The sequence below is a fragment of the Xenopus laevis genome, chromosome 5L, assembly GCF_017654675.1.
Source record: "Xenopus laevis strain J_2021 chromosome 5L, Xenopus_laevis_v10.1, whole genome shotgun sequence".
Taxonomy (NCBI): Eukaryota; Metazoa; Chordata; class Amphibia; order Anura; family Pipidae; genus Xenopus; species Xenopus laevis.
Genome location: NC_054379.1, coordinates 151,732,828 through 151,746,417, shown reverse-complemented (window position 1 = coordinate 151,746,417; position 13,590 = coordinate 151,732,828). Strand labels below are relative to the sequence as shown.

Here is a 13,590-nt window from a genome sequence, read left to right as displayed (position 1 = left end):
TTTTGGTTGGTCTTTTTGAATTCGAATTTCGACCCTTGATAAATATGCCCCTTAAGGTAAAAAGATCCAAATTACAGAAAGATCCGTTATCCAGAAAACCCCAGGTCCCAAGCATTCTGGATATATTGGATTATATTAGGGGGACATAAGCCTCTCTGCAACATGGTTGGTGCCCTTAATTAAGATGGTACTGACACCAATACACAAATGTCATTGGATTGAGGATTTGGCCCAAAACTTTTTTGCTATTTTTGCCCAAATCAAGTGTTCAGCCAAATTCAAAACCTTACTATCAAATGGCTTGACATATTAAAGGGGTTATTCTCCTTTGAGTTAACTTTTAGTATGATGTAGAGAGTGATATCCCGAGACAATTTGCAATTTGTTTTAATTTTTTTATTTGTGTTTTTGAGTTTCGTTTTTTATTCAGCAGCTCTCCAGTTTGCAGTTTCAGCCATCTGGTTGCTAAGGGTCAAATGATCATAGCAACCATGCACTAATTTGAATAAGAGACTGGAATATGAATAGGAGAGGTTTGAATAGAAATATGAGTAATAAAAAGTAGCAATAGCAATACATTTGCAGCCTTACAGAGCATTTGCTTTTTAGATTTGAAACTGGAAAGAGTCAGAAGAAGGTGGTAAATAATTAAAAAACGATAAAAAATAAATAATGACGACCAACTGAAAAGTTGCTTAGAATTGGCCATTCCATGGCATACTAAAAGTTAACACAAAGGTTAACCACTCCTTTAAGATGGTGTTGACACCACTAAACAAATGTTGTAGGATAAAGGCTTTAGGCATTTGCCCAACGCTCTTTGCAAGGTTCGCCCAAATCTAGAGTGTTCAGACAAATTCAAATCCTTACTGTCATGTGACTTGACACCTCAAGTCTGCAAATTTTGGTTCACAGCTTCTACTTTTTTTTCTTAAGTTTTGCACAAATTTTGGATTTCATGCATCCCTAATTGTATTCTCTTGGTTCTCCACTATGTCAACTCTCAGGGGGTTATTTATTAAAGTCTGAATAGTAAAATCTCCAAAAATGTGAGTTTATTTTTAAAATAAAACTCAAATTTTTGGAGATTTATTATCCCCCGATGCTGCTTAAAGCCAAAATTCAAAAATCCGCCATCTCAGACCTGTTGAGGTCCTGTATAAGTCAATGGGAAAGGCACCTATCGCAAATTGAAATTATTGGGGTCTTCAGTGAGCTTAGCCGAAAATCAAACTTTTTGGGTGGCTTCGGGCAAAATTTGAAAAAATTTAAGCGATTCAGGGAAAAAAGCCCAAAAAATGTGAGCTTCGGGTTTTTGCTCGATTTTATCTAGTTTTTCCCCGATCCGAATAATTTGGGTTGTTTTATTAATAAATAAGTTGAGCGTGGGAATTTGGTCATGGTTTTTTTTTAATTAAATATGAGATAAATTTGGATTTTAGTAAATAACCCTTCAGTGTGTAGGTATTACCTGCTGGCAAGTCTTGAATCTAAATGGAAGAAGTAATGAAGCTTTTCCCCCAGCACAGAGAAGGATGATTGTATGCATCATTTCTATATCTCATACGCCTCAATGTGTTGAAGAAACATTTTATTCTTTCTCCTTTCAAAATGTAACTGCAGAACCTAGAGGTCATGTTTAAAGAGGTTGTTCACCTTCCAAAACTTTTTTCACTTCAGTTGTTTTCAGATTGTTCAGAAATAAAGACTTTTTTCAATTGCTTTGCATTTTTTTTTTCATTTTTTACTATTTTTCCAAAATTTAAATGTAAAGGGGAACTCCGGCTTCCGAACCAAAATCTGATAAAGAGGCCCAAATAACACAGAAACCCCTAAAATATCCGTCACAGTTACTAAACCATTAAAAATCATGAAAAGTCTGCATATTTTTTTAAATCATATGTATTGCAAAACTGCTTAAAATTATGTATACTTTAGTGATGTACGGGTCGGGATTTCCCCGACCAGCATCCGACCCTCCCGCCGCCCGAGCCCTACTACCGGGTTCCTTTTATAGCTCTGCGCCGAACCGCCCCGCCGATGACGTCACAAAAGGGGCGGACGCAGCTTCTATAAAAGAAGAACCGTGAGTCAGAAGCTAGAGTCCACGGGTCCATTTTTTGGAACCTGTACCTGCAATCCACAACCCGGACCCGCAACCCACATTATTACCCACTTGGACTCGCTACCCGACCCACAAGTACCTTATTCGCAACCAGAAAAAAGAGTAAAAATTGCTATTGAGAAGACCCGCGGCCTGACCCACCACCCACAAACCTGCAGAACCGCCAACCCATGTCTATACCTGCACCCGGAACTTCTATTTGCAACCCGCAGGGTACCGCAGGTTTTTTCGGTTACCTGATCCGTTGCAGGACTCTATCGGAAGCTGGCATGTGACGGTGGCGGGCGGGGAGAGCAGGAGAAGAGCTCAACCCGCACCCGCCCACCACCTGCGGGTCCCTCGGGTATCAGGCCGGCCTGCACATCACTAGTTTTCTTTTCAATAAGCTTATGTTATGTTTTTGTGGAGTTCCCCTTTAATGTTCCTGTCTGGTGTTTTAGTCTGGAAGCTCACTGATTTTGCAACATTTAGTTGATCCATTTCTCAGCAGCATCTCTGGAATATTGGCAACTATTGTATCAATTCTAACAGCTCCTTGTAATGAAACCCAGAGATTCTGCTCAGCAGGGACAATGATAAGAAATGTATCCACTAAATGTATCAATTTAGAACAGTATACAGAGTCGGCGACCCTCCTCCCCTCCGAGAGCTGCTTTAGAAAGTGAAAATAGAAAGTAATTGGAAAAAGTATTTATTTCTGGGGAACTACCTGAAAATAACTGAACTGGAAAAAAGTGTTGGAAGGTGAACAACCCATTTAAGCAGTATGAATATTAGGTTCAAGCTTTCATTGGTATCGCCCGTTAACCATCTTTTCTCTACTGATATTCCATACTGTCAAGGTACATTATTGTAATTCATTCTCTGTACTTAAACCTTCATGTTTTATCACTTAATTTGTTCTATTCCCAGTGTTTCCGAGATATTGGAGAAGCACGGTCTGCAGAAGCCCATATCATTTGTGAAAGACACCCAGACGAGCACCGAGGAAGCCCGCAAGCTGATTGTCCGACTCACGAGGCACACGGGGCGCAAGTAAGATAAGCGCAGTACTGAGACCATCTTGAGAAACCCTTGTATCATTTAGCTGCAGGGAGCTTTTTCTTCCTGCCCTCTGTCTTCTGTGGGAAAGTGACACTTACAATTAAGAGCGACACTTAGTTTTTGAAGGGAAAAGCAATCTAATTTACTTTGTTTGTTCTGCTGAAGTAGCATTTCAAGCTTGTTGAATGAAAATGATTGGGGATGCAGTTTACTATTGTAATGAGCAGCTCGGAGCTCTCGAGGCTCTCCTGCTCGCCAAAGTCTAATTAAAGCAGGGAACATTGGAAAATAATGATTAGGGCCTTCAACGGTACCTTTTATGTATGTCTCCTATGGCCTTTTTTTTCAAACTTGTGTTCGATGCCTAAATAACCTAAATTAATGTAATGTTTCAGAACAGATTCACAGATATTAAAATTAAATGCTTGAAATTACTGTATATAACATGTATCGGTTAGGTTTAACTGTCTGTTGGATTTTTAGAGGGTTCACTTTCTTTTTTGTGAACAGTGTGCGGGTCAACGAGCTGTGAATGGGAGGCAACTGCAGCCTCTGCTCTTCTAGGAGGGCATTCCATTATGTTTTAGAACATTGTTGGTAGAGTTTGCCTTCATTCAGCCACAAGAGCATTAGTGAGGTTGGACAGTAAAGTTGAGGATGATACTTTTGTTGTGTGTTCCAGTTTATCCCAACAGGGGTTCAGGTGGGTTGAGCTCAGGGTTTTGTGGAGACCAGTCATGTTCTTCTACATGTTATTAAGGAGTTTAGTGCGCTGATTGCTGGTACATTACTTCCTATGTTCCTAGATGGAAAAATAGGCTATATAGTGTATTAAACTTTTATCAGGGTTGAAGAATAATACCGGATCTACTCACAAAATTGACTCTTAATTCTGTACTTATCGCCGGAGTCTCTACCTCATAGAGTTGAGAAAACCCCGGTCATTCCTTAAGCCTGAAAGTAAAAGCTTCAATAGTGAAGTATCGCCAGAACTCTGTTTAAGGCCCCGCGGGCGGTTAAACTTACCGAGCTGTGCAAAGGAAGATTGCCTTAATCGGATCATTCGTTGTTCCCCAGGTTAACTGCAGAAGTGTTGTTTGCCGGTTCCGGGTGGTTAGTGAGAGTCGCAGGCGGCGTCTCTGATTCTCTGCGTGGTCTGTGTAATCGGCTGTTTTTTCGTGGTGGTTCTCTCTCTGTAAATTGCGCAGCGGTCTGGTTTGAGGTCACTAGGGATCAAATATTCAGCCAGTATTTGTTTTAATTCTTCTACTCCCTCCTCTGTAGACCCATTCTGTGCTTTGTCCACAGGCATATTATGGTGCAGCAACATGAAAGGACCTTCCCCAAACTATTGCCACAAAGTAGGAAGCACAGGATTGTCAAACATGTCATTGTATGGTGTAGCGGCACCTGTGTTAGCAATGAAGGTTGCAAATTCTAATAATTACAAGGGGTGTCCACATCCTTTTGTCTAGTGCTGATCTAGGACATATAATCCAAGTTTTTTAAAAATGATTTCCTTTTTGTAATAATAAAACAGTAGCTTGTACTTGTACTGTGTGGGGTTGAGGCTTGCGCAGACACCAAAGTCTATGTATTTTAGCTGCACCACTGGTTTTTGTGGATCCACCTGTCCACTTTGTTCAATGTGAGTTTTATAGGATAGGGTGCGCTGATTAATGCTAAAAAAGGTAGTTCCCAGAAACCTATATAAAGAGACAATATATAGAATAGTACGCCTAGAACAGATAGCTTAAAAAACTTCAATGGAACTACTCACATATTTGATGTTAAAATACGGGTATATCGTCTTTGATGTAATCCTGAAATACAAAGGCAAACGGTAGTGAAGGGACAGCTTGAGATCTAGCGTGTAATTCAAAAGATGCCGTGTCGTCCAATGGTGCGCTCCCTTGTCGGCGGATAGGAAATAGTGTTGCCTATTCGGAGTGGCTGCTGGATCAAATGGTTGCAGCGTCTCGGCACGTTTGCTGGCGTTCGTGTCGGTCTCGTGGTTCGTGTCTCCCTGCTTTAGCGACTCAGCGTTCCGGTTTTTTAGGGAAAAAAACTTTTTCAGCAGAGGTTTAAGGATCAAGTTAAAGGTAAATTTTATTTAGTTATTTCAAGCCCAACGTGTTTCATATCTCCTGATACTTCCTCAGGGGCATCACACGTGTATCATCATGTCACAGATTAAATAGGGGTTTAAACACATTAGCCTAATTGGCAATTAGGAGCTTGTACTTGATCCCAACTAAGATATAATGAATCCTTATTTGAAGCAAAACCAGCCTATTGGGTTTATTTAATGTTTACATGATTTTCTAGTGGATTTAGGGTATGAAGATCCAAATTACAGAAAGATCCCTTATCGAGAAAACCAGAGGTCCAAAGCATTCTGGATAACAGTTACATACATTGCCATAGGACTGTACCCCCCCCCCCCCCTTCAAGCTGTCTAGTGTTTTAGATAGTGTTTCAGACATCCTTGAGATTATGTACACATGTGGGTCTCCACCCTGCTCCCTTGTATTTGGAAATTTGTTTTCAAGAAAGCTCTAAATTACAGTAGGGCCATCTCCCATAGGCTCTTTTATAATCAAATTACCACATTTTTTAAAAATGTAATTTCTCTGTAATAATAAAGCAGAACCTTGTACTTGATCCCAACTAAGATATAATGAATCCTTATTGGAGGCAAAACCAGCCTATTGGGTCTATTTAATGTTTACATGAAATGGCCTAAGGTATAAAGATCCAAATTACAGAAAGATCCCTTATCCGGAAAACCCAAGCACATGCTGACTTACAGGTCCAATACCTGTATGAGTAGTCCAGATACATTGTTCTATGATACTGAGCTTTACCATAACAGAACAAAGCCGTATTGCAGTTTATTCTAAGATTTTCAGTTTTTCTTTGATTTCTGAACCTTAGGACTATCCCATTTTCTCTACTTTCTGCTTCAGACACCAAAATCCAGTTGATTTACACTTCCTCTTCCTGGGATAATAGATCACTGTCACCTCTGGTAATAGTGTGAAGCCATAGCTAGCATTAAAGTGGACCTGTCACCCAGATGTAAAAAGCTGTATAATAAAAGTCCTTTTCAAATTAAACATGAAATCCAAATTCTTTTTTTTATTACAGAGTTCATAGCCGTTGTAAACTCATTTAAAAATCTCAGTCAATGTCAATGAAATATTGCCTGCCCCTCCTCTATGCCTTAGGCAGACAATTACTTTCACTTTCCATTCAGCACTTCCTAGATGTCACTGCTCTCCCCACATTCCCCCGTTCTCTTTACCATTTAATTGTGTAGCCAGGACACGGGGATGGACATCAGGTCCCCGAATCTGGTGCACAAACAAGATTCTGAGATGATACAAGACTTGCCTTAATAACAGTGTCCACAATATGGCTCCTGCCTGCTTGTTATAATTATGAATTCCCAGACTGAAGGAAACAAGATTCAAATAATTTATACGGTGTAATTAAAGTTAATTTTGCTTGACTAACATGATAAAATAGGATTTGGAATATTTTTTTTGGGTGAGGGGTCCCCTTTAAAGGGAAGATATCCTTGTAAATGGAGTCTCCCTCATTACAGATGTGGAACTTGAAATGGAACGCTGCAATAGGGTACTTGTAACTTGGATAGGAATCGGACCAGTCCCTGGATCAACTTGTACTATGAGCTATCTTTAGGGTTGCCATCTGTAGTAATTAGGAGTGCTCTACCCTCATTATAAACCTATGTCCGTTTCAGTTGCTAAACTGGAAGACCCTTGTCTGCTTTTTGGGTCAACTGATACATCCAAGAAAAGAAATCCAGTAGCACACTTGAATTGATGCAAATTCCGTAGTGATTTATTTAGCCCATATATAAACAAACAAGGGCAACGTTTCGGGCCCCACTGGACCCTTTATTTAAGGTTGCCACCTGCCGCTTTTGAGCCCGGTTTTTTGAAGGGCTGCTCGGGTCAAAACTGGCTGCCCAGTTTTCCAAATGTGGAATACAGAGCAGGATTTCCCGAGATTGACGCGGCCATGCCATAGCCCCGCCCCTGACATCACAGTCCTGCCCCCACAACAGCCCCATTAAGTCATGACCCCACCTCCCGCTGCATCATAGCCCCGCCTCCCCTCGGCGTTCGTCGGGGGAAAGGTGGCATCCCTAGCTGTCTTCCATTTCACCCGTACCCCTTGCTCTTTTGCTACATGCCCTCTGCCAGCCTTCTTTCTCAGTGTAGAAGATGGCAGAATTAACATTATTTTTAATTATTGTTTGTTGCTGTTTTGGGTCAATTAACATTCATGGGCACGTGAAGAAACAGCATCTGGCTATACATTATAATGTGTCCAGCAGCCTCGGTGTCAGTGTGGTGTTAACTTGACTTTAATCAAACACGGATATTGCAAATCCCAGGACAAAAGGGTTAGATTGTGTAGGCTAGCTTAGTCTTACCATTCAGCTTCATTATTTATTATCTCGGTTGCACTTTTGTGATTAGAAAAGGACTGGACTGACATTTATTCTCCTCCCCTCCCCACCCGTTTTTTTTCTTTCTTTATCCCCCTGACCTTGTATTAAAGCAGCTGCAAGATCCGCTGTTCATTTAAGGGATATCATTCTTGTTGATTAGACTATCGATTGCGGGCTTTAATTACTTGTTAGGATCTTTCCATTATTTTGTTTGTATCTGCAAAAAATCGCCCTTTCTTATTCATGAACTGATATTTGTCCACTATTGAAAGATCCGTTCTCTAAAAAAAAAAAAAAAGTCTAAATCACATCAAGATAAAAAATATAAAAAAAGATAAATGGACTTGGAGTGGAGAGTTCCCTATTGACTTTTTGTAATGTACATCTCATGCGCAGTTCAAACTTTAATGGACAATGGGGTCCTAATTCTGTGCACACAAAGCCTCGACAGTACAGGTATGAGACCCGTTATACAGAATGCTCAGGACCTGGGGTTTTCCGGATAACGGATATTTCTGTAATTTGGATCTTCATACCTTAAGTCTGCTAGAAAATCATGCAAACATTAAATAAACCCAATAGGTTGGTTTTGCTTCCAATAAAGATTAATTATATCTTAGTTGGGATCAAATACAAGCTACTGTTTTATTATTACAGAGAAAAAGGAAATCATTTTTAAAAATTTTACTTATTTGGATAAAATGGAGTCTAGGGGAGACAGACTTTCTGTAATTTGGAGCTTTCTGGGTAGCAGGTTTCCAGATAACAGATCCCATACCTGTACCTAATCTTCTATCATGACACTATTGGTCAGGTACAAAGGTGCTATCTGGTTAGGGGAATTTGTAACAGAAACTGACATAAAGTAAAAAGTAACTGCAGTCCAAGGGGCTGCTTTTTTTTTTTCGAGCTGAGGCTGGGATGGGCAGATATATTTTATTACTGATGCTGTTTTACAGAAGCCCACAACCAGGCAGATAAAGGGACCATCGTCTGTATTGCAGGAACAGATAAGGGACAAAAAAGCTCATATTTCATACCTTAAGACAAGTGGAAGCCCGCTTATTAAAGGTTAGGTTGAAATTTAGTGGTATTACAGCTTTTTGAAACCAAGAAACCAAAAAAAATCTAAAGCTTCGAATGGCTATAAAAAAAAAAAAGTCTAATTGGATCAACACAGCTCCCATTGACTTCTATAGGTCCTCAACGTCTTTTATGAGGCATAGTTTTGTTTTAGAGTTTTTCGTGGTTTTTACATGTAATAAATCTCTATTTTTTGCAGTTTTAAAGAATTTGAAAAAAAAAATTAAGGAAAAAATAAGATTCCTGAAAAAAATAGAAATCACCATGTTAGTAAATTGGTCCCTTAATCGTGGTTTGTTTATTAAAACACAATGAAGGCTTTCTTGATCATTATGGGTTCCTGCATCGCCCTGCGACAAATCTCCTCTTCTTCGGGGCGACTAATCTCCCCAAACTGCCTCCCGCCGGCTAGAATTTAAATCGCCGGCAGCATGGCACTCGGAACAATTCGTTTTCTGAAGTCACCAGAGTTTCCTCCTGAGGCAACTTCGGGCGACTTCGGAAAATGAATCCTTCCGAGTCAGGGTCAGGGCACACATGCAGATTTGGGGAGATTAGTCGCCTGGTGACAAATCTCTTCTCCTTTGGGGCAACTAATCTCCCCGAACTGCCTTCCCTGACTTCCCGCCGGCTAATATGTAAATCGCCGGCGGGATGGCACTCGGACCGATTAGTTTTCCAAAGTTACCCGAAGTATCCTCGTGAGGCAACTTCGGGTGACTTCGGAAAACAAATCATTCCGAGTCCTTAGGGTCAGGGCACATAGGCAGATTTCAGGGAGATTAGTCGCCCGGCGACAAATCTCTTCTTCAGGGCGACTAATCTCCCTGAATTGCCTCCCTTCCCGCCGGCTAATATGTAAATCGCCAGCGGGGTGGCACTCCGGGCGACTACGGAAAACGAATCGATCCAAGTTTCCTAGTGAGGCAATTTAGAGTGACTTCGGAAAACTAATATTGTTTATTTGTTCTATTCTTTATTACTGTTCTATTGTTTATAAGTGTATATGCAATGATGCCCCCGGGGTTTTGTCTTCCAGGCATTTCATTAGCCTTTTTCTGTGGCTACAAGCCGTACAATAGGGCTTTAAACATTATTGCGAAGCAGCCCCCAACAATGGTTTGAGAATAGTGTTATATACAAACAAGTCTGTATAAAGAGAGAAAAAACCTCAAAACCAAACAAACCTTTCAGAAATCCTTCTCCATAATCAAGTACATGTATGGGACCTGTTATCCAGAATGCTGGGTTTTCTGGATAACGATCTTTACATAATTTGGATCTCCATACTTAAATTTCTGCAACAAAATCATGTAAATATTAAATAAACCCAAGAGGCTGGTTTAGCTTCCAATAAGGATTAATTATATCTCAGTGGGATCAAGTACAAGGTTCTGATTTATTATTACAGAGAAAATGTAAAGCATTTAGAAATTTGAATTATTTTATTACAATCGAGTCTATGGGAGACAGCCGTCCCATAATTCGGAGGTTTCTGGATAATGGGTGTCCATATAATGGATCTCATACCTGCTTCAACTTCCCTTGCTTCTATTCACAAGTAACTCTTAATAAATGCATATAGTTATCTAGAGATACAACTTTGCAGAGTGTACAACTGCAAATAGAAACAACACTGAGCGCTCCCCACACAATACGTTATTTATATAACATTGTGTTGGACACATCAAGCTCCTCAAACATCATTGACATCTTCTGAGCACAAATGAACAGGGGTTATGATCACCACTGGGAGTCGGGCTGGATTTCCGAGATTATATTCCATGTCAACCAGTGACGCGTGTCTATGTTCTACTTTCTGGAGCAATACAAAGTACCCAGTGCCACAAGCCTCTGATGAAGTGCAGTGATCCTCAACTCATTGGGGTCAGGTTGAAGAAACACAAGGCAGGAAAGTAATTGGGGTCAACGAATAAACTTCTGTGACTGCCACCATATGTATAATTGGCTAATCAAAAATATCCTTCTGGTTTGCGCTGTGGTACCAGGAGATATCACAATGGAACTATATATATATATATATATATATATATATATATATATATATATATATATATATATATATATATATATATATATATATATATATATATATATATATATATATATATATATACAATATCAAAACAGGGGGGTTGTGGGAGCACTCTAAAGGCTTTAAAGTATATATATATATAAGTATAATAAATGCTATTGCATATGTACCCAAAACAGGGGTTATTTTGTTACAAAGTTATGATCATAAAATTGATAAGCCACCATACCACGTCAAGGTAAACCCCGAATGGCGGTCCCTAACTTGTTTTATATTTTATGTGCATTTTAGCATTACTTGTAATCAATGTCCATTGAACGCTGTTTATACACTGAGGGCTAAATCCTCCCCAGCCAGCAATCAGGCTTTTGAAGGAGAGATATTCCCAAAACAAACGCCCAATTTTAAAAACATAGGATCACCACTAGTTTAAAGGGGGGGGGGGGTATGGGGTGCTACAACCACTGAAGCTATGCCACAGCTCCTGGCTAAATATACAATATCAAAACAGGGGGGTTGTGGGAGCACTCTAAAGGCTTTAAAGTATATATATATATATATATATATATATATAAGTATAATTGTTTTTTTGGGAATATCTCTCCTTTAAAAGCCTGATTGCTGGCTGGGGAGGATTTAGCCCTCAGTGAAAAAACAGCGTTCAATGGACATTGATTACAGGTAATGCTAAAATGCACATAAAAAATAAAACAAGTTAGGGACCGCCATTCGGGGTTTACCTTGAAGTGGTATGGTGGCTTATCAATTTTATGATCATAACTTTGTAACAAAATAACCCCTATTTGGGTACATATGCAATAGCATTTATTATACTTATATATATATATATATATACTTTAAAGCCTTTAGAGGGCTCCCACAACCCCCCTGTTTTGATATTATATATATATATATATATATAGTGAATAAAGTACCCCCTCTTGTAAAATATATGGATTATTATAAGTTACCAAGGAGCTTCATGACCATATAAAAACACAAGGCCGAAGGCCGAGTATTTTTATACAGGTCTTGAAACTCCGAGGTTACTTCTAATATTGCAGCTGGGGGTACTTTATTTATTATAATACACAAATTTCAGTGAATCTTGACAGAAATGATATCAGAACTCACCGTTTATAACTGATGACATCAGAACTCACAGTTTACAAGGATATAATTTACAAGATATTCATGGCTTTTGTGTAATATATATAAATATATAGTATTATCTGTTTTCCACCCATGCACTCATTCTAGCCTAGTGTTGTACCATTATGTTACCCATTTTCACATATATGTTTTTCCCCCCATAGACAACCTCCAGTCAGTGAGAGCCATTGGAAGGGTTTGCTCCAAGATCTCCTAGAAATGCAGCAAAATGTGTACAAGTGTTTGGATGCAGATACTTGCTATGAGGTAAGATTGGCACAGCCCATTTATCATTCTTTATGACATATATACATTATCGCTTTGTATTTGGGTTTAGTTACCTGCTCTGAGGTAGGAATGGCATATTCCAATTTCCTGGCACAATAATTTGTATCTATTAGAAGAGTTGGCTGTGACACTTTACCTGTTATATTTGTTTCTCTGGTGACACTGTACTTGGAGATGATGGGATTAAAAGAAAATGTGTTCCTGGTTATACTTTGTATATGTGTGTGTATATATATATATATATATATATATATATATATATATATATATAATTTCCATACATTGCGCCTCGGAATATCATAAACACCTACAGGGGCAGCCCATTCTGCACATGTCTGCCACCACAGCTCCATGAGCCCACTAACGATGTGAGATATTGATCTTCAGGGATGGCTTTGGAGACCTTCTGTATCTTTGGAGCATACCATAGACTCCAAATTCCAAAATTTTTGTTTCTTTTTTTACTCTGTAATAATAAAACGGTACCCTGTAGTTGATCCAAACTAAGATATAATTAGTCCTTATTGGAGGCAAAACCAGTCTATTGGGTTTATTTTAAATGATTTTCTAGTAGACTGAAGGTATGAAGATTCAAATGGTGGAAAGATCCATTGTCTTGAAAACCCCAGGTCACGAGCATTCTGGATTACAGGTCCCATTACTGTAGCAGCTTTTTTTTATTATATATATATTTATTTCATGGCAGATGTGACACTTTTCAGTGCAGATGGTGCTTGATCTTTGTTGCGAGTAAGGAGAGGAGGACTTTACTTCTATGATTGGAGTTTAAATCCTATCTGGGAGGGCCAAAGAGTAGGCAAGAACAGTAAAGAAGAACAAGTGGAAATATGAATACAGATTGGAAAGCATTATGGGGAAGATTTAATGCAAGAATAAAGGAGTTTGGTAGACTGGGAGGGCAGAGGATGAGAATAATGGGAGAAAGTTGCAAAAGAAGAGAATAAGAGCAGAAGACAATGGAGGGAGAAGAAAAAAAAAGGGGAAGAACAGGAAAAAGCAAAAGGAGAAAAAAAGATGATAAAAGTATTGAATGAGAAAGTTGCAGAGTGGGGAAAAATAAGACCTTGGGAAAATGTCTCTTTATACTGCCTGTCACAATGTTAATTAATGTTAAGGGACTCCGGGAGTCACAATATTATTAGCAGCTGGTGTTTACTAGGGGTCACAATACTGTTTTGTGTAGAAGGTCGCTGGGGCTCACAGTGCTTCCTATGCCGGCCCACATATACACCTGGGACTCTTCCATTACATGTTTGTGATATTAGCAGTGTAACTCTGTTAAGGTAGAGCCTTTTATAGATAATCTAATTTAATCGACAGCCAACCATGGGGCAC

General features: G+C 39.2%; 1 protein-coding gene across 4 annotated transcripts in view; it reads left to right on the top strand.

Annotated features, from left to right (window-relative positions):
* Nucleotides 1-13,590, top strand: part of nbas.L (NBAS subunit of NRZ tethering complex L homeolog) — a 457,628-nt gene that overhangs the window by 139,797 nt on the left and 304,241 nt on the right. For all 4 annotated transcript variants that reach the window (XM_041563562.1, XM_041563561.1, XM_041563560.1 and 1 more), the window contains exons 28-29: nt 3,038-3,160; nt 12,111-12,213. In XM_041563562.1, the coding sequence (XP_041419496.1) occupies nt 3,038-3,160; nt 12,111-12,213 (226 nt within the window). The remainder of the gene's footprint in view (nt 1-3,037; nt 3,161-12,110; nt 12,214-13,590) is intronic.